General features: G+C 43.4%; 1 protein-coding gene across 1 annotated transcript in view; it reads left to right on the top strand.

The window, feature by feature from the left end:
• Positions 1-383: 383 nt before the first annotated feature.
• The window catches only part of LOC132874604 (testis-expressed protein 264 homolog), a 62563-nt gene continuing 40344 nt past the window's right edge, over positions 384-22602 (top strand). The window contains exons 1-2 of the mRNA XM_060910915.1: positions 384-882; positions 9722-9943. Of these exons, the coding sequence (XP_060766898.1) occupies positions 619-882; positions 9722-9943 (486 nt within the window). The 5' untranslated portion in view covers positions 384-618. The remainder of the gene's footprint in view (positions 883-9721; positions 9944-22602) is intronic.

Here is a 22602-nt window from a genome sequence, read left to right as displayed (position 1 = left end):
TTGATCAGCTTGAATACTGAACGGACTGATCCAAAAGTTGTTCACTGCGTTAAGCTCCGCGACACTGAGTTCACAGCATCACTAAACCATCTGTGTTTAAATACTCATACTTCTGTCCTAACATTTACTCATGAATGTTATCATATATTCCAACTATCTCGCTGAGGAACTCAGGAATTCGTGTTAAATTCTCACTGCACCCCGTTTTAGAAATGGTTCCTCCGGGAAGCCCGGTACACCGGCCCACGCCCAAATACCACCTCGCTCCCTATAGGCGTGTCGCGTGAAACGATGGATTACGTCACTACTTAGTGCACTACATGAGCAGTGAAGGATACTTTTGGGATTGAGCCTGTGTACCCGCGTGTGTGTGTTTAGGGAAGTTACTCTTTCCAGCCAGCAGCACTCTGGAAAAACATGATCACTACCGAGTAGTGATTTTCGAAACAGTGCCTGGTTTCTAGGCAACAGCGTTGAAATCATTTGACCCGGAAGTACATCTCGGATGTAATTCAAAGCTGGTCTTGGACAAGTTTGCAGGAAAGAGAAGTATTTAAAGTGTTATTAACAAACAGCGCGTCCATCTCAGAATCCCTCCATCATCTGCTTGTTGAAGACATGTCGGGTTTTCTGGTTTGGAGTGGGACTGGGTTCTTCTTGCTGGCTCTGCTCCTCCTGCTCCTCCTGTCTGTGTATGTGGTGTATTCCGGCCTGCTGACTGAGATCCACATCAGCACCGGATCCTCTGCTGTGAAAACCATCACTGTGGCTTATAAATACAGAGAAGGTCCTTATAAAGAGTCCGGGCTGCTGTTTGCTGAGAGCTGCAGGATTGCACCAGAGCTGCCCACTGTAGGCGTCTTCTATGATGATCCAAAGAAGGTGAGGGACGTTTGAGAACAGACTGATCAGTGTGTCCATTAATCCTGTGCTTCCTGCTCTGACACACTTTATTCAGCCCTTCACTGACTCACATGGGGTAGTGACTCAGGACAGGGCAGCATTGCCACCGCACAGCTCCAGGGTCCCTGGTTCGATCCTGTCCTCAGGTTGGTGTCTGTGTTCTCCCAGTGTCCCTGTGGGTTTTGTCCTGGGTCTGCAGGTTTCTTACTCCCTGGCGATGCTAAATTCCCACAGGCATGAATATATATGTGTGCATGTGTTCGGGCTCAACTGATAAGGGATTGGCACTGATACTTCTTCTTTTGGCTGCTCCCGATTAGGGGTCGCCACAGCGGATCTTTCGTCTCCATTGCTCCCTGTCTTCTGCATCCTTCTCTACCACTTCCATGTCCTCTCTCACCACATCCTCTTTGGCCTTCCTCGTTTTCGTGTGCCTGGTGGCTCCATCCTCAACATTCTCCTTCCAACATCTCTTCTCAGGATGCGCCCATACCATCTCAGTCTCATCTCATCTCATTATCTCTAGCCGCTTTATCCTGTTCTACAGGGTCGCAGGCGAGCTGGAGCCTATCCCAGCTGACTACGGGCGAAAGGCGGGGTTCACCCTGGACAAGTCGCCAGGTCATCACAGGGCTGACACATAGACACAGACAACCATTCACATTCACACCTACGGTCAATTTAGAGTCACCAGTTAACCTAACCTGCATGTCTTTGGACTGTGGGGGAAACCGGAGCACCCGGAGGAAACCCACGCGGACACGGGGAGAACATGCAAACTCCACACAGAAAGGCCCTCGCCGGCCACGGGGCTCGAACCCGGACCTTCTTGCTGTGAGGCGACAGCGCTAACCACTACACCACCGTGCCGCCCAGTCTCATCTCTCTTAACTTTAATTCCCAAGCTCTCCACATGTGCTGTCCCTTTGATGGGCTCGTTCCTTATCCTGTCCAACCTTCTCACTCCCATCGCAAACCTTAACATCCTCAACTCCGCCACCTCCAACTGGCACTGATACCAATAACGATTAAATATAAAAAAAAAAAGGTCTGTGATTTCCAATAGCTGATATTACTGGCCAATACAAACCCCTTGAAAAAATGACAAGCATGTCTTCGTTCAAAAAGAAATAAAATAATGAAGCCAAGAAGCTTTTATTTGTCATACGTACACTCGAACACAGACTTAAGCACACAGTGAAATTTAACCTCTGCATTTAACCCATCTGAAGCAGTGAACACACACACACAAGTGAGCAATGAGCACACATACATATATACCCAGAGCAATGAGCAGTGATGCTACAGTGCCTGGGGAGCGGTTGGGGGTTAGGTGCCTTGCTCAAGGGCACTTCAGCCCAACCTCAAGCTATGCCTCCACGGCGGCCCCATGTTAACCTAACCTGCATGTCTTTGGACTGTGGGGGAAACCAGAGCACCCGGAGGAAACCCATGCAGACACGGGAAGAACATGCAAACTCCATACAGAAAGGCCCCTTCGGCCGCTGGGCTCGAACGCAGAACGTTCTTGCTGTGAGGCAACCACTGCACCACCATGCGGCCCGAATAGTACAATAAAAAGTCAAACAGGCATTCACATACAAGCCAGTGTATGCTTAGTACCAGTCCCAAGCCTGGATAGACTGGGGAGGGTTGCATCAGGAAGGACGTCTGGTGTAAAACCTATGCCAAATCAAATATGCAGAACACGTTTGCTGTGGCAAGCCCAGGGAGCAGTTAGGGGTTAGGTGCCTTGCTCAAAGGCACTTCAGCCATGATACAGAGGGAGGGGAAAGTGCTGTTCATTCACTCAACTCCTCTCACGTTTTTCCTGCCAATCCCAGGAATCGAACCGGCAACCCTTTGGGCCCAAGGCTGCTTTTCTAAACTTCAGGCCATGGCTGCCCTGAGGGAGTGACTGGGATTGGTCAGAATTTTAACTCCCACTCTTGCACTGTTATTCTGTCAGTGTTATGTCAGTATTATAGAATTATTCCACAATGTTTCAGGAATATTGTTGGAGGATGAGCGCGTGAAGGTGGCAGCCATGATTTTAGCTCTTTGTGTGGATCAAAAATCCCTAAATGTCCTCACCATTGCTCACAAAAATGCTTTGCAGCTTTTATTTGGACAATGAAACAAGTCTAAATATTTCCTTTTAGGTGACGGCGGTTAAGGTGAAGGTCAGGGTGAGATAGTAGGCGTACCGAGAAATGTGTGTGTGTCTGACACCACTATGTGGAGCTGTTGGTCCAGTAATCCCAGATCTCTTTGGAATGTATGTGGGAAGGATTATTGTTGTGTGATTATTCCGATATAGGGAGGAAATTACTGTATCTGATGCAGTTTGGCTGGATTTACACATCATTTGCTCTTTCTAACTGGGATAAATGATGTAATATTTGTGCCTGAGCCTGAACTTACTCACCGTACATGGGCAGAGATGCACAATAACACAACGATATGGACGTGATGAGATTTGATTTCCAGTACAATGTTTGTTTGTGAAATTAGAGATTCATGAAATGGAAAACAGGTCAAATCACAGGTAGGTTATATGAAGGATATATCAGGTTGGTGATATTAATAGTTGTGTGTTTGAAAGGATTTGTGAATAAATTAATGGACTTATGGACAAAAAGTCGTGAAAAAAGATCATCAGATTGCACAATATGCTGTGATACTGAACAGGGAAAATAATGTCCGGGGTATTTTCAGAGACACTTGAGAACGTTGACACAAACTCTGCATCACACTGTTTTATCCTCTGAGACAGTTTCGACTCGAGAAGACGTTAACATCACAAGAGTGGGCCGTTTCTGTTGAGTCTTCTGATAAGCACCTTGAATGCAGCGTAGGAATGGCATGGAGTGATGAGCGATGTCTGTGCAGGAGGGGGAAGGATGAAGAAGCGAGCCATAATTTTAACATTTATTAAAGGTCTAGAAACATTTTTAAACAGTTCCAAACTCCACCTGTAAAGATGATAAATCGGGTTGTGTGCATTTTAGATCATTTCAAAGATGCAGCGATGACAAATTGTTCATTGCAGCAAAAGGCTGAAGGTTGTGAAGATTGAGAGTAATCATCCCTAATAGAGGAGATGCCTCATTATGTGTGAACTTGCTTTTTCATTTTGCTCATTTTCCTTTTCCACTTGTCCCGATTCCTATCCCTGTCTATGTCCATTGGCTGGTGCTGTTGCCATGGCACAAATGTGTCCACCTCATCTCAAGAGAAATCCTTGCCGGAATGCAGTGCAAGTTGGACCGACAGCTCTCGCGATGAAAGGCTTTTTGTCACTGCCGGTCTGTTTTTTTTTTTTTTTCCCAGGCCTCTAATTACCGAATGGCCCAAACTGGTTCTGCATACAGCTATGGCGAAATCTTAATCCAACTCGGCTAATTGGTCTAATGATCCCAGTTTGTTAGCGGAAGGGCCTGAAGCAGTACTGCCAATCTCAAGGTCAGAAGCCTCAAAAGAGCTACTTTTAAGGGCTGAGAGAGAGAGAGAGAGAGAGGAGGAAAAGCACAGGAAAACAATCAGCTCTTCTGGGATGAGAGCTCCTGCCTGCCCTGAGGCACTTCTCTTCATTAAGCTGAATAATACAGTGGAGAAGGAGGAGAATCGCGGCCCTTGAGTTGGTTCTCGTGGGTGAGAAAAATCAGGGCGACTTTCTCATTTGGTGAACAGAGCAAAAGTGTGAGAATGGACAGTTTTCCCTCACGGTGTCTGTCCTGAGACATAAAAGCCCCCAAAAGCTGAAAATGTCAGGTCTGCATTCTCAAGTTCCCCGAATCTTTCCTCATCTCCAGTGTGGCACGATCGCTCCAGAGTAGCATGTCTGCTAATTGCTACGCTCTGTCAATCAAAGCACAAGGAGGACAAGCGCAGCAGGATGCTCCATCAGTGTGGCCTGCTGTCTGACTCGCTTCGAGTGTCTGTGGACGTAAAAATTAAAGCGCACCAGGTGCAGCTGCTGCCGGCATGACAAGTGGAGTCTCGATCCCAGCCATCTGGATCGTCTGCAGCTTCAGTGTGGAATTCCATGAAGTTGGATTTAATTAGTTTGATGCATTGAACGATTTACGTAGTCACACCTAGGGTACCGTCCTGGTAACGTACTGGCCTTTCGTCGGAGCGTGTCCGAGATGTGCTGAGCAACGTCTTGACAAGTGCATGGTTTTCATGCAGAATTGCAAAACTCTTTCACTGCCTACGCAAGTTGCGCCCCCCCCAATCCATTCTCTTGCAGACTCTTTGCTGCACTGAGTGAAGTCTGTAGCTTTTCGAACTTGGGTCGGCACAAATTGCGCTCTCACAAATAATTTTCTTGGAAACGTGTTTGTTTCCAGATTGGTCATGTTCTCAATCCATCCTGAACAGGCAGTTACTAAGGATGCATGAATGAACACATTGTGAACGTGGTCTTCCTTCATCCTGCTTCTTCATCATCGTCATCCTTCCCTCTAGGCGCAATTACTTGGCCTTGGGGCGCTCCTGGCTGAATACATGATTCAGCAGTTGCTTGAATTTGTCTCTATCCATCATACTCCTTCTGGCCTGCTGAGCATCGATGTTAAGCAGCCTTTCCACTTTTTTTCCATATCTTTCTTGGATCACGTATATCGTGTTTCTGGGGTTCGTTGTTTTCCAGCCGGCATACGTGATATTTAAGGTGTTGCAAATGGCTTGCTCTATATCAAACAGCACGCTCATGCCTGCATTAGAGGTGGCATGTGACCGAAACCTTGACTCTCAGTCGGTATCGATTCCCATCTGATCTGGTAAAAGTCTCTGATGCTTTCCTCAAGTCTCAACCAGACGCTGGGTTTGGAAAAAAACAACAACAACAAAACAGTCCCTATTTCTTGTTGAGATCAATTATGACCTGGAATGATGTAGCTGAGGTTGAGGAACTGTCAGAGCCAGAATTCACACATCATGCGGACATTTCCGCATCTGGGTTTCTTCGGAAAACATTGGGATTTCGGCCACACCTGCTTTGAGTTTCAATTCAAATGCAGATATTTGAAGAATTACACAGATGATACAGGAAGTGGCATTGCTTTAAACCCCTCGTCTATGAGCTGGGGAGTTGTGTTGGACTCGGTAGGCGGTGGAGTGAGACAAATGTCTGCTCAGTGACCGGGCATGATAAACGAGGTTGAAACCGTGACCTCTTTACCTGTTTTTCTTTACCCCACATTCATCACTTAGAGTGAAATTGACCCAGTCTGTTCTTGTTTTCCTCTTCCTGCAAAAGTGGTTACACACCACAATCACTCCCCTGGGCATTCCTTAAGTGTGTGTGTGTGTGGTCCTTCACTTCATAATCTCTCTCCCTCTCTGAAGATGGCAGCTGGGCATCTGTCTGCAGCCGGCATACTCTCAGCAATTAGAGATGTGAAATATCATCAGTTTGTCGTCCCCCCCCCACACACACACACACTACCACCTGTGCCTGCACTACATCTTTATTAAATCCTGCATGTGTTTTAATTTATTTAATTTCCCTCTCCATGCTCGTTTCTGATGGAGTGGCTGGTCCTCATTAGGCCACTTTTCTCTTGGTGACTCATCCCGTGTGTGTGTGTGTGTGTGTGTGTGTGTGTGTAGACATGAAGGCTGTTTGTTTTCGCCCCCAGCTGGATACTGAGAGGAGGTAGGTGAGGTGGAGAGTATGTTTATACCTGACAAGGACTCTGTAAGGGCTTCTTCAAGATTGTATGAAAAGGCCTCACTAATTGCCGTCTTGAGGCATGGAGCTTTTGTGCCGGCTTTCGCTGCAACTTTTTTGAAGCTCGGGTGAAGTGACTGGTTCACGGCAGCAACAATTTAGAGCTTTTGCTGAAAGTTTGGTTGAAAGGTCATCCTCGGGGCACCCGCCTGTTACTTTACAGACAGGAAAATTGAAAAAAACAAAAACAAAAGCAGGCTTTCTCTTGTTGTCTTGGTGCAGCTTGCCTAATATTTATGTATTCAACAGCAAAAAAATTATACCTTGATTATAATATTTCTACCACATAAGGTAAGTCTATCAAAACACATTTCTTGGCCTAAATCTGTCAAAACACTTTGCCCAAATTATCCTTCTTTTGATGTGGGAAGTGTCATGAAAGACGCACTTGGTTTTCACATTAAAAAAAAAAATTTAAACTGCCAATTAACTGGAAAACATAACCAGAAAAAAAAAACTAACAAAAAAAAAGGTGTACTTTAAAGTGAAAATACACACCAGTTGTTGCAATCTTAAAGTAGATCCACAGAACCTTTATTTCTAAATAAATTTCTGAGTGGATAGTATCTCCATCCTTGACTCTTGAATGCTGCATAAATGGGAATAAAAAATATATATATTTTTGAGTGTTAAAATCGACCGCAAAGTTGGGATTGGAGCCGCCCCGCTGAGCCAGCCAGCCCTGAGTGCGTGACGTCACAGCGGTAACCGGTTTTAAGGCCGAGGCCTTTTACAGCTATAGACCAAAGTCATATAAATAAAAATTTATGGTGAAAGTAAGAAATAACGTTACCGACTTGCTCAACTAAGACTGATTTGACTTCATTGATTATGGGTTGACTCTCATTAAAACAGGATGGGTGTTATAACTTATGCCACATACATGTACATGCATGCATTTTCACTGATAAAACATAAAAGGCTCATTAAATAATCAGATGAACTGAGACAATCACATTCTGAAGCAAATTAAATAATCTCATACCGCTAACTTAAACACACAATACAAGTTACATGTATTAATCTAAATGCAGGTAAACAACGTGTTTTTTTTTATCCAAATGAGAGTCGGAGCTTACCCGTCTGTGTTCTCGCTTCTTGAAGGCTGATCTTGTGGCCGATTTGTTTTTGAAACAATCTGACTTTCAGTTGTTCGTTTAGTTCTCCACGTAAGGGCGAGATGGCAGCGGTATCCAGTTTAGAAATCAGACGGCTGCTCCACTCATTCTCCATTTTCTCCATATGGAGTACTCCGCCATTACTGCTCAGCTCAGGCAATTACTAAAACCTGGGACGGAACGGGACGTCACCGATTTTAGCAACAACTGCAGGGAGGTCACTGCCTGAGCGATATGTTCCGTCCCGGGTTTTAGCAACAACCCTCGGCTCACTCCGGGAGAACTGATGCAACTGAACTCACTTTCCTTAAAAAAAAATCAAATAAATACTTTCCTTTTCTTGTAGTTTCCTTTTCCTTTAATTGTTGATCCTGCACCCTCTTTCAATACGGGCTTATAGCCAACACTCCTCAACAGATCAGAGGTCTCGTACGAGTCTACAGTAAAATGTGCAGAGCAGAGGAGAGACCAGTTCGCAGGCGCCCAATGTGCCCATGAACGTCTCGCAAAACGTGTCCAAATCTTTGCAGTTTGAACATTCTTGGGCCATGAATGCAATGTAAATCCACCTTCTGTCATGTTGCTGTACCGGCCAGCAGCACATCTCTGTGGCATGGTGATAAATTAGCTCAAAATGGAGGATTGGAGTTGCAGTCAGCTCTATGTTTTAGTGTAGCGGAAATGGCGATGAGACCGATAGACTTCCTGCTGTGACGTTGCGGACATCAAGGTCATTCACTCAGACCGCTACCTATATGAATCACTTTAATCGTAAAAATTACTGTATTAGATTTATTGTTAACGCTTAAAACTATTCCTGTGCCATTTTTTGAGGTCTCAAGGCATTTATAAACGAAAGTGAGGCCATGGCTCTGCGTATATGCTTTAAATCACTTTGTTAAAAATTGAGTGTATGACAAAAGGATGGTAACATTCTATTTTCAATTAAGCATATATAGTGACTGTGAAGGCATTTATGATTTGGCCTAATTGTGTGATGGGAAAAGTTATTTCTGAATGAATCTCAAGTGTAGAAAATCACATTTGAGGGGAAAAAAATTCATGTGTGTGTAAATATAGGGCTGAGCGATACAGCTGAAAAATTTATCATGATCAAATGTCTCATTTCAGTCAATAACAATAATTATTGATAATTAAACTCTTGATAAGTATGGTGACATACTTATTGGTCTACTCTTTCCTCGTTATATTTGTATTGCACTTTATGCAGATTTAGACCCTTACTGATCAAGCCAGAGGCGACAATGGCGAGGAAAAACTTCCTGAAACAATGTGAGGAAGAAAGCTCAAAAAGGAACTGTCCTTGTTCTGGAGATGTGGTGAGATTATAAATAATTTCAGCATTCAGTCACATCCAGAAATGTAATAGTTAAGTCTGCATCACCTCAGCAGGAAGGTGAGTCACAGGCATCGCAGATGTTGGACGGTGCTCATCTCTACGGTTTCCAGGTGAGATTATTTACAACAGCAAGTAGGATAATTATAAGTGTGGATAGCTCAGACATTAAGGAGCAGGAACAGCAGACGTGAGGGTAGAGAAATCAGGATCAATCAGTCCAATCGTGAGAGAAGAAGGAGCCATATTACAGCATCACAACGACCAGACTCTCCTCAGACATTAGTGGTGAACATATGGTTAGGTATATGAGGAAAAACGGTGCGTTAGGATTAGATTGCAAGTGGCAGGTCTAGCAATGACCGCATAATTGAAAAGGAGAACCAGAAGGTAACATGGGCATGAAAGCACCCTGGGACATCAGCATGAAACATACATCTGTCTGTCATTAACGTCACTGTGGAAGCTAATACCATGTTGTACCCAAAAGCAGCATATAGCAGAGAGAAAAAGCCGTCGGTATCGGATGGAGCCAGAGACCAGCGGTAGGTAATTTACTACTTTAACCAGCGCTCTCTCAATGGCTGTATATGTATGTCCCAGGTACCTGGTCCGAAATGTCGCTGTGCCGTGGGCAGTATCCTGAGTGAGGGTGATCAGAGACCCAGTGCAGAACTCCAGGAGCTCTATGAGAAGTTTGGCTTTCGTATCTTCACTTTCCCTGAGGTCACCCATGTGGTCTCGTCTCGTTTCCCCAACAGAACCCGACTCTCCATTATCCTGGGAGTGCTCAGGGTTTACCCACAGCTCAACTGCTATATTAAGGTAAGCTTAGCTATATTATAATTTTCACCTGCTGTCACTCACTTGATATCGAAGAGTGCAGAACCTACCGCAATAGGTTAAGAGCTTAATTTTTGCCGCAGTGTTGGAGAGTAGAAGTGTTTGCCCTAGATTGAAACTGAGGTCACAGAGAATCACTTCGCAGTCAGACATTTCCAGAAGAATAAGGAAAAAATGAAAACTTGCTCATGTCACTTGGTGAATTCACCTTCACCAGTGTTAACCTTCCAAACAAGCTTGATGGTGCAATTTTCAGTATATTTACCGGAGCAGGGGTTATGTCCAGAATTACTCGGACATACGATGAGAGGGCTGATCTAAAACGAGCTCTTGCCTTTTACATTCCTTTATCGGTGTTTGCTGCTGAGATGAAAATCGAGGCTATGGAGAGGGAGGTGAGTAAACATGTCAGCAGTGGAAAGCGAGAGTTGCTTTATCCTCCTGAGAGCACAGAGGTCTGTATTTACACAGCCAAAGTCTGCTTTCTGCCTTCCATCATGTAAGAAAAGCAGTGTGGATTCAGCCAAAAGTCATCAAAACATTTTAAACTTTTGGATTAAAAGACCTCTTGCAGTCACGTGACCGGAATGTAAACAGCCACCATCTTGTCGGTAAAAAACACCACTGAATATTGCTGCACTCGTATACAAAATGGATCAATTTCAACCGACGGACTACACGGCTCATTTTTCTAATGAACAGATAACTAGATATATGTCTAAAATAAACGACCTACAGATTAGTGACCCTTATTGATTACCGGACATAGTTTTCACGACCGTGTCAGTGGATATTGAACTGCCAGCGGAATACCCAGATGTGTATAATTACCTCATTAACTTTCCCTCGCTGTTCAGTGGTGAAGCACTGCGTGCTTATAAATCTCTGGACAGTTATCTTTACAGAAATTCAGGATTTGTCAGCCCCCCTCAGATGTGGCATATTGTAAACAAGAAAATAACAATCCTCATTGGACGGGTAACTCACTTAAGTATTGAGACCCCGCTGGTCTCGCTATCTCGTCCGGAATGTTGTGCATGCGATGGAAATCGCTACAAACTGTCATTTTCTGCTGGAAACCAATGTCCCGTAAGTCCATACGGTTGTAGTGGATATCGAAGTCCGGTACAGACGAACAACACGCAAAAATACACACAAAAAACATGAAAAAACGTGCACAGGTAGGGAGAGCTTGTAGCCGCAGCATCCCCATCATGCACCGCCATATCCGCTATTATGGTTGAATATTTTATATTATCAGTTAGATCAAGTATCAGTAGTCTATCACTATTACTGTATATATGGTATACCTGATAACAGCAATCCATTTTGCACGCCTGTCAGGGTCCCGTGGCAGCCTACTGTCAAGTGTATGTGAGCATCATGGGTTTCCCACACTTGAAAGGGAAGGACTCGGACACAGGATTCCACTCGTCTTATGTTTTATTGATTTTCAGTGGAGTTGACGTTGTAGTAGAATTGTATATAGTAGGGTTTTCCAGAAGAAGAAGCAGAAGTAGAAGGCGGAAATATGGCGTTTGACCGACAAGATGGCGTCTGTTTACAATCTGGATCGGATGTGACATCACATGCAAGTGCTCCATAGGTTAAAAATATTTTCAATATAAAAACAAATGCATAAGAATGTCCATATAATGGCAGTAGGACTTTTATTTATTTATTTTTAAAAACGATATAGTTTTTTCACCGAAGGTTATTTATTTCACACAAGTTTAATTTCCTGTTACTTTATTGAATTTCAGACTCTTAAGATGTTCATGACTAATTTTCTCCTGTCAGGGTTAGAGTTCATTCCTAATTCTGTATTTATTCTGTCATTTGAGTTTGTTGTCCAAAGATGAGACCTGAGCTTCAGTATGTCATTTCTGTTCATACTAAATGAAAGCATGAATAAATGTGAACCGACAGTAAAGTGCGACGGTGCGTTTACCTAATCGATATTGACTCGTGTCCAATATTCCTTTGGATTGTGGATATACTGTAACATGAGTAATGTTGACAGACTTAACGCTGTCCACCAGGAATCCTGTCCAAATCACCTCCTTTAATTAAAGCATCGCTGCTGGAGATGGATCCTGAATTTCAAACGGGATTACTGCTGAAGAAACTTTATGCCAGAAGCATGACCGTTGGTGTGTGTGTGTGCAGATGAGAGATATGATGCTTGGTCATGGGCTGCTGTTACTTGCCTGCTGCCTTGCGGTTTGGGTTGGATGGGTTCACATCAGATTCCTCGCCATTTAAAAACAGTATGAAATTGCTTCCTGCCCAGATGCCCTGCTGAAATGTTTCAAATCTGGAGTTAAATCTTAAAAATCCATTTCGAATTCCCCATGCTTTTTAGGCATGAGATCTTGCCCGAGACTGACCCAATGTTTTTCTCGCTACAGAGAGACACTTCTGCCAGCAACTGCTCTGGATGTCGCACTTGAAGTTTAACCAAAATGCAAGTCCATCTAATTGGACGTGAAAGCCAGTCGCCCTTCAATTAGTCCGCAAATGTTAATTGAGTGCTGTATTTTTATGAAAGTCAAGTTGCGAGTTTGAAGGCAAATTAATCGTTTTAAAGGCCGACGTCCTGACACATAAAGACCTGGGGGGAATTATAATGGGGAGATTTCTCTGATCCGGCGCTGTCTGAGCAGCTGTCTCGGGGACGACCTTTTCACAGCCATCCTTGAGTGAGATTTCATTGTGGGCTCTCTTCAAACCTTTCAACCGTAAAAAAGCAAAAGGGTATGGTCAAGCATAGCCTTTCATTTCAGTCAATATAATATTACAGAACCAGACACTTGGACCCATCGCTGTAGAATTCAGGCTTCCTTCTCATGGAGTACTGGGATTTTTTTTTTCCCTCCAGAGAAAACCAAAATAAATCTTCGAAAGCCAAGATAAATGTGGAAGAAACAATACTGGACGTGCGCATGTTGGATAAATGGGTCCAGAAGTGGCAGACTAATTAGTCCTTACACAAGTGTGACCATAACTAACAAGGCACGGTTTAGTTTTAAAGCAGGGACTCAAGAACTCTAGTCAAGATTGCACCCCTTTTCGTTCCTGCTCCAGAAAAACCAACCATTTTACCCGACATATTAAAACCCTTGGCTAACAAGTGATTATTTTTACTCAATGGTGAGTCAAAAACCTTGTCATTTTTGGACATGTCTCACAGCAAGCAGTCAAAAAAAAAAAAGTCCTGAAGCCTTTGTATGCTGGTCACTGGGTTAAAAAGCTACATTAGTATTGAAATGACATTTGTGTAAGGATCGTTCCATCACCAGCCTCTCTGTTATTATCTTTTGAAGGTCATAAGACCAAAAAATGCAGCGTATCAACTTGGAGAATGTTAAAGTGCTGACACTGGAGACTCCTTCCATAAATGCTGAATGACTCTTCACAGGAAACTTGAGACTTTTCTCTTTGTTAAACAACGACATAATTTTAAATCTTTTTTCAAATAAAGCTTAGATGAAATGAGCCATCTGGCAAACAAGTGAACGAACTGTGACTGAGCTGTTCCGATAGAAACGATAACGTATTTGAACAAGAGCTTTAAAGGGGGAGTCATCGATTCTGGAGAAAGCTTGTTGATATTCGAACTCAACAGCCAAACAAATACATACCCAACTTCAGTGCTCCTTCAGAAGCTCCGCCTCCTAAATTCATGGGCGTGCATTGCCAAGGCAGCGACACTCACAACTAGCCTTGCTGACCAAAATAAAGATTTGGCAGGACCCACTGAATGTCTCTTTTATATAACGTCCTCAAACAAATGGCATGCAAGCCTACAAACGCATCATCCAAATCACAAGGAAGTAAAAACTAGCGAGAGTTGGTTGTTTATATAATAATAAGGTCAACTTATATCGCACCTTTCTCACACCCAAGGTTGCTTTACAATTACAAAAAAAAAAAAAGTCCACCAAAAGAGGGTCAGGATGTACAACCCCGATTCCAAAAAAGTTGGGACAAAGTACAAATTGTAAATAAAAATGGAATGCAATGATGTGGAAGTTTCAAAATTCCATATTTTATTCAGAATAGAACATAGATGACATATCAAATGTTTAAACTGAGAAAATGTATCATTTAAAGAGAAAAATTAGGTGATTTAAAATTTCATGACAACGACACATCTCAAAAAAGTTGGGACAAGGCCATGTTGCCCACTGTGAGACATCCCCTTTTCTCTTTACAACAGTCTGTAAACGTCTGGGGACTGAGGAGACAAGTTGCTCAAGTTTAGGGATAGGAATCTTAACCCATTCTTGTCTAATGTAGGATTCTAGTTGCTCAACTGTCTTAGGTCTTTTTTGTCGTATCTTCCGTTTTATGATGCACCAAATGTTTTCTATGGGTGAAAGATCTGGACTGCAGGCTGGCCAGTTCAGTACCCGGACCCTTCTTCTACGCAGCCATGATGCTGTAATTGATGCAGTATGTGGTTGGGCATTGTCATGCTGGAAAATGCAAGGTCTTCCCTGAAAGAGACGTCGTCTGGATGGGAGCATATGTTGCTCTAGAACCTGGATATACCTTTCAGCATTGATGGTGTCTTTCCAGATGTGTAAGCTGCCCATGCCACACGCACTAATGCAACCCCATACCATCAGAGATGCAGGCTTCTGAACTGAGCGCCGATAACAACTTGGGTCGTCCTTCTCCTCTTTAGTCCGAATGGCACGGCGTCCCTGATTTCCATAAAGAACTTTAAATTTTGATTCGTCTGACCACAGAACAGTTTTCCACTTTGCCACAGTCCATTTTAAATGAGCCTTGGCCAGAGAAGACGTCTTCGCTTCTGGATCATGTTTAGATACGGCTTCTTCTTTGAACTATAGAGTTTTAGCTGGCAACGGTGGATGGCACGGTGAATTGTGTTCACAGATAATGTTCTCTGGAAATATTCCTGAGCCCATTTTGTGATTTCCAATACAGAAGCATGCCTGTATATGTGATGCAGTGCCATCTAAGGGCCCGAAGATCACGGGCACCCAGTATGGTTTTCCGGCCTTGACCCTTACGCACAGAGATTCTTCCAGATTCTCTGAATCTTTTGATGATATTATGCACTGTAGATGATGATATGTTCAAACTCTTTGCAATTTTACACTGTCGAACTCCTTTCTGATATTGCTCCACTATTTGTGGGCGCAGAATTAGGGGGATTGGTGATCCTCTTCCCATCTTTACTTCTGAGAGCCGCTGCCACTCCAAGATGCTCTTTTCATACCCAGTCATGTTAATGACCTATTGCCAATTGACCTAATGAGTTGCAATTTGGTCCTCCAGCTGTTCCTTTTTTGGACCTTTAACTTTTCCAGCCTCTTATTGCCCCTGTCCCAACTTTTTTGAGATGTGTTGCTGTCATGAAATTTCAAATGAGCCAATATTTGGCATGAAATTTCAAAATGTCTCACTTTCGACATTTGATATGCTGTCTGTGTTCTACTGTGAATACAATATCAGTTTTTGAGATTTGTAAATTATTGCATTCCGTTTTTATTTACAGTTTGTACTTTGTCCCAACTTTTTTGGAATCGGGGTTGTAATTCCAGTGGCGTAGCTGCCCACAATCCCACCAAAAGGTGCACAAAGGTAAATCCCACACCGCCTGCACAGCCGCCGTGATGCCACCGGCAACATCACTCGGAACACCGTGCCATGGATCCACAAAGCGAGCACAGAAGCACCACCACACACAGAGCGCTGATCTGTCCCAAACCACCTGGACAGCCACTGCGATGCCACCAGGCAACATCACTCGGAATACCGCACAGAGCGCTGGACAACCCCGATGTTAAAAAGAGCAACGAGCTCACCGCAGTCCATAGCGAGGAGCACAGGCATCACCCATGGCGACCCAAGGCCTGAAGAGAACCGACGCCCAAAACTGGGTCCGGTGCTACGCCACAACCAGTGGACAAAACATTCGAACAAATATCAAATCATCCAATCACAAAAAGAAAAAGAAAGGGGAGAAAAAAGGAAAATAAAAAGCTCTGGTGAGACGCGGCAGCCAAAATGCGCACAGCGTACTCTCAACCGGAAAACCCAAAAATACAGTGACTGAAGTGAGGGCCGTCAGATTGTAGCAAAGCTAACAAGGAAAGTAGCGTTACTGATACTAGTAATAAATAATAATAAAAAAAGCTTTGACGACAAAACCTTTTGATGAAAAATCCATACCAAGACCTTGTCCTGGAACTGTATCCTGGTTTAAAAGAGTTCAGGATCTGTTTAGATCTTCTTCAAAAGTTGACAGAACTTTAGTGAAAATGCATTGATGCGTGCCTCATCTCTTGTTTTGGTATATATTGTTGGTAAATATGTTGTGTACACCATGAGTGGACAATAGTGACCTGAAACAGTGACTCTGAACGTCTCGTATTGTGTCAGTTGAATAAATCTGATCTTTCTATTTATGACGGAAATTATTATTGCGTTCTGTGTTGTGACAGCTAATTGTTTTGAGAGATAGCTAACATTTTAAAAGTTAATCTGAGGGATCTGTGAAGTGGGACTTCTGGGAACCAGTCAGATGGCCCTAGATGGCATTCCAGTTAAGGAAAATATTCCAATAATAAACTTAAAAACACCAAACAAACCTGACTTTCTCCCTTGGTGTGTATATGTGTATGTAGACACGTAAATAGAGAGAGTTGTTTAAGAGGGACTCGTGGTATGAAGAGGACAGTCGGTCCCCTGGAATTTTCTCCACACCTCTGTTGCTATGGATACAGATTAGTGCCTAATTCCTGAACCAGAAAGAAAGATCACCTCCAACATGTGTGACCACAGAAATAGTATTATGTGTACATGATAAAGTGCTCACGGCCTCCCATGCCAACCTTTTTATAGCGGTTGAGCCACACTGTTCCATCACGGGTGTTTTCATCTTCCGCATCCATAAAGACCAACTTTTATTTTTAATCGTGATAAGCCTACATGATGCAATTCTCCTTTTACTTCCAACTGATACTGATTTCAACATCGTCAAAATGTTTTTGAAAACAAAATATATCATGGGTGAGAAATCGAAGTGAGAAATTCACCAAGCCCAAACCAGTGTTAAATTTATTTATTTATTAGCGTCAATGTTGGACTTAATCACACATCCCCATGTGCTGCGAAACCGACCTATGCTGAGTTTCCCAAAAGCATTGTACCACAAAGATCATCATTAAATGGTAGCACGAACAGCACAATAAACACACACTCTCCTAGTTAAGATGCTCTGAGAGTTAAGAGGCTTTTGGGAAACCCAGCCATGTCTAGTCCAAAGACCGAATCTGAAGAAAGCAGTGCGCAACTCCGTTCTCGTTTCTCATTGTTTATGCACAAAGGAGAGAAATAAACTTGAGACACAGTCAGGAATCTGTGTGTAGAGGGTGAATATTACAATCCTGTTCAGCACATCCTTTAGAAAAGAGCATGGGGCATGAATATCATAGCCTGCACCGTTTGAAGATTGTTATTTGTGAGAACAAAGGAACATCCATCAACTTGAATATACTACGTGTCTTGTTGCTCTAAATTACACTTTTATGTCTTGTTTTTTTTGCCCAAGTTTGCACTCGACTGTAAATCTGTCTGTACTGCAGTGTGATCACTGCTCTTGTCCTTGTAGACATTTTGAAAGGTTTCAGATGTTCGTTCTGTTTAGTAATATCGTGAGCGGTGGTGTACTAACAGCCTGCGTGTCCCGGCTCAGGAAAAAAGGACTTATCACTTCTGTCAGAGAGGAGATGAATAAAAAACAGCCTTCTGTTCTTCTCAGCATTATTCTGCAGTCCAGGTGCATCGCTCTCTCTCTCTCTCTCTCTCTCTTTCTTTCTTCCTTCCTGACACCCCCAACTGTCTCTCCTCCAGCACACACATCATCGGCGTTTGGTGGGCCTGGACTTTGTTTTGGACGAGGAGAGAATATCTTTTTCCCCAAATGCCACAGTGACATTTCAGTGGGATCGCTGGATCTCAGCTCTAGATTCTCGGCAAAAGATGACAACAACATGAAACTAACCTTCCTGCTGGCTGCCTATCAAAAGCATCCTGATGCTAATAGACTGTTAATACCACACAGCAGGAGAGACGCGCGTGGGCCGTCTGCCGCTGTTTCTGTCTGAGAACCAACCATTTGTAATCTCAAAATAAGGAAAGTGCAATAGTTACTTAGAATGTCATAATTCCCTCTGAGCATCTTTGCTTCCTGGGGAGGTCATGCTGTATTTCTGTGACAGAACTGTTTGTTTTTGGCTTCGTGGGAGGAATATAACTCTCATGCGAAGAATAAATTTAAGACGAATGTGCAAAAGTTAGCGTTTGTTTTGCGCATACGGTTTAATTTTGAAGATTAAAGAGTTTCCAAGCAAAGCAAGATAAACATTTCAAATAAAAACAGACCTCATTTTGAAGATTAAACCATTGCCAAAAAAAAAAAATCTTTTTGCTTCATAGGCTGTGCTCACATAATAGACATAGCTAGCGTAAATTTACACTGTACTTCTCATTCGTTAATATTCATCTCATTATCTCTAGCCGCTTTATCCTTCTACAGGGTCGCAGGCGGGCTGGAGCCTATCCCAGCTGACTACGGGCGAAAGGCGGGGTACACCCTGGACAAGTCGCCAGGTCATCACAGGGCTGACACATAGACACAGACAACCATTCACACTCACATTCACACCTACGCTCAATTTAGAGTCACCAGTTAACCTAACCTGCATGTCTTTGGACTGTGGGGGAAACCGGAGCACCCGGAGGAAACCCACACGGACACGGGGAGAACATGCAAACTCCGCACAGAAAGGCCCTCGCCGGCCACAGGGCTCGAACCCGGACCTTCTTGCTGTGAGGCGACAGCGCTAACCACTACACCACCGTGCCACCCTGTGTTAATATTAGTATTGTTAAAATAACAGAAAAGCATGCACCTATGCTTTGTCATAGATTGACCATAGCTGAAGATGGCGAGCTAACATGAGTAGAAGCATCCACTATTTTTCAGTTCCTTGGAGTAGACAATTTAAAAAGCTGATCCCCGTGCTTTCCAAATCAAAACAGTTTATTTTACAATAATGCTAAACCACCTAAAGGCGACCGAGCCATAGAAATGAATAGAGGTTCATCAGGGACATGTTATTGTGGGCTAAACAACAATTGAGTGAATTTGTATGAGAACTTCACTAAATCTAGTTAATCATGACTGTTCAAGATGACCCGTAGGTTAAGTCGTGATGCAGTCTGTTATCAGTGGTTTCCGATAGCCTGAACATTTATTGCTGTCGGGTAAGCAGACTGCAGGTGGATGAACGTTCAAGTTAACGTTTTATCAAAGGGGTTCAGAAGGCGAGTCCAAAAATGTGTTCAAAGTTCAAGGTAATAGTAACAGGCAAAGGGTAAAAAGCAAAACACAAAAACAAGATTGTCAACACATGAAAAAAAAAAAGGCTTGATAAGATCAGATACGGATCGACTGAGCTTTATTTCATGATTAGAGCATTGTCTAAAGTCCATGGACATGTATAGTGTGGTGTGGAATTATGAACAGGGTTGTGTCATCAGTAATCAAGTGACTGTGAACGTGATTGTGAATGTGACATGGTTATTGTACAACCCCGATTCCAAAAAAGTTGGGACAAAGTACAAATTGTGAATAAAAACAGAATGCAATAATTTACAAATCTCAAAAACTGATATTGTATTCACAATAGAACATAGACGACATATCAGATGTCGAAAGTGAGACATTTTGAAATTTCATGCCAAATATTGGCTCATTTGAAATTTCATGACAGCAACACATCTCAAAAAAGTTGGGACAGGGGCAATAAGAGGCTGGAAAAGTTAAAGGTACAAAAAAGGAACAGCTGGAGGACCAAATTGCAACTCATTAGGTCAATTGGCAATAGGTCATTAACATGACTGGGTATACTAAAAAGAGCATCTTGGAGTGGCAGCGGCTCTCAGAAGTAAAGATGGGAAGAGGATCACCAGTCCCCCTAATTCTGCGCCCACAAATAGTGGAGCAATATCAGAAAGGAGTTCGACAGTGTAAAATTGCAAAGAGTTTGAACATATCATCATCTACAGTGCATAATATCATCAAAAGATTCAGAGAATCTGGAAGAATCTCTGTGCGTAAGGGTCAAGGCCGGAAAACCATACTGGGTGCCCGTGATCTTTGGGCCCTTAGACGGCACTGCATCACATATACAGGCATGCTTCTGTATTGGAAATCACAAAATGGGCTCAGGAATATTTCCAGAGAACATCATCTGTGAACACAATTCACCGTGCCATCCGCCGTTGCCAGCTAAAACTCTATAGTTCAAAGAAGAAGCCGTATCTAAACATGATCCAGAAGCGCAGACGTCTTCTCTGGGCCAAGGCTCATTTAAAATGGACTGTGGCAAAGTGGAAAACTGTTCTGTGGTCAGACGAATCAAAATTTGAAGTTCTTTATGGAAATCAGGGACGCCGTGTCATTCGGACTAAAGAGGAGAAGGACGACCCAAGTTGTTATCGGCGCTCAGTTCAGAAGCCTGCATCTCTGATGGTATGGGGCTGCATTAGTGCGTGTGGCGTGGGCAGCTTACACATCTGGAAAGACACCATCAATGCTGAAAGGTATATCCAGGTTCTAGAGCAACATATGCTCCCATCCAGACGACGTCTCTTTCAGGGAAGACCTTGCATTTTCCAACATGACAATGCCAAACCACATACTGCATCAATTACAGCATCATGGCTGTGTAGAAGAAGGGTCCAGGTACTGAACTGGCCAGCCTGCAGTCCAGATCTTTCACCCATAGAAAACATTTGGCGCATCATAAAATGGAAGATACGACAAAAAAGACCTAAGACAGTTGAGCAACTAGAATCCTACATTAGACAAGAATGGGTTAACATTCCTATCCCTAAACTTGAGCAACTTGTCTCCTCAGTCCCCAGACGTTTACAGACTGTTGTAAAGAGAAAAGGGGATGTCTCACAGTGGGAAACATGGCCTTGTCCCAACTTTTTTGAGATGTGTTGTTGTCATGAAATTTAAAATCACCTAATTTTTCTCTTTAAATGATGCAATGGAATTTTGAAACTTCCACATCATTGCATTCCGTTTTTATTTACAATTTGTACTTTGTCCCAACTTTTTTGGAATCGGGGTTGTAGTCCATGATGGCCATTCTGTAGACTGCAGTGTGTTCTGGGACTCGAAGTCCAGAATGGTGTTGATGTGACACTTGTATGGAGCTGGAATTGGAGTTGAGTTTAAAAATGAATTATTTGCTCCGGAGCGGCACAAGATCAAACTGTTCGCCCTGTCGTAGAGAGATCGCAAGTTTGAGTCCTGACGATGTCTGGGAGCCAAAATCGGCCGTACGCTGTGGGTGGGAGGGGCATATTTACTCTTGCCTGTCAATTACAACAATAAGACTAGCCAATCACCGGTGTCTTTGAGCTCATGTATGCGTAAGAGGGCAGATAGTGTGTTATACAGCATGAACAACAGATTGAAAAGACTTTCTGGCTCCACTTGTCCTCAGACGACCAAACTGGGGAGAAAAATAGAGGATAATACAAACCATCCAAATATGTGGTTTGAAAATGTTTAACTCGGAAACATTTCTTCCAGGCGGCACGGTGGTGTAGTGGTTAGCGCTGTCGCCTCACAGCAAGAAGGTCCCGGTTCGAGCCCCGTGGCCGGCGAGGGCCTTTCTGTGTGGAGTTTGCATGTTCTCCCCGTGTCCGCGTGGGTTTCCTCCGGGTGCTCCGGTTTCCCCCACAGTCCAAAGACATGCAGGTTAGGTTAACTGGTGACTCTAAATTGAGCGTAGGTGTGAATGTGAGTGTGAATGGTTGTCTGTGTCTATGTGTCAGCCCTGTGATGACCTGGCGACTTGTCCAGGGTGTACCCCGCCTTTCGCCCGTAGTCAGCTGGGATAGGCTCCAGCTCGCCTGCGACCCTGTAGAAGGATAAAACGGCTAGAGATAATGAGATGAGATGAGACATTTCTTCCAACTTGCCGAATGCTGATGAAACAGTTTATTTGTTGGTTCACATTAAAGCTTGCACTCGTGTCCAGCCCACTAAATTATCTGAAGTCGCTGACATTCTCAACAAGGTGCTGTAAACACACACACCGTAATTCACACTTCCGTGCTGTTTGGATCATTGTTTTTGACCCACCTGGAGCTGTCAGAATGTCCGATCGTGAACCCCCTGCGGTGTCGTGTGTATTGACTGTGTGTGGTGGCACGCAATTCTTTTCCAGAAGCTGTTTTTTTTTTTTCTTTCTCACTTTCCCCTTTCCACGTTCTTGGATAATTAGCAGTTTGTCATAATGCTGGAATGAACAGGTGTGATTCAAGCAGAGCGCAGGCTGAATTTCTGAGGAGCTCGTGTGCACTCGTGCCTTTCTGTGGATCCAGAGTTGGATCTGAAATATTATTCACCTCAGCTGTGTCTAACATGAGGTCAACAGACGTCTAGTAAACTCTATCTGGATGATATGGTAAACCCTGAATGAATTTAAAAAAAAAATTTAAAAATCAAGTCAGAGCCAAGGAAGCTTATCTGAAGATCCTTTCACGCTCCAGGGATGAGACTTAATCTCCAG

Source organism: Neoarius graeffei, chromosome 26, assembly GCF_027579695.1.
Source record: "Neoarius graeffei isolate fNeoGra1 chromosome 26, fNeoGra1.pri, whole genome shotgun sequence".
NCBI lineage: Eukaryota > Metazoa > Chordata > Actinopteri > Siluriformes > Ariidae > Neoarius > Neoarius graeffei.
This window is presented reverse-complemented; position numbering and strand designations above follow the sequence as displayed.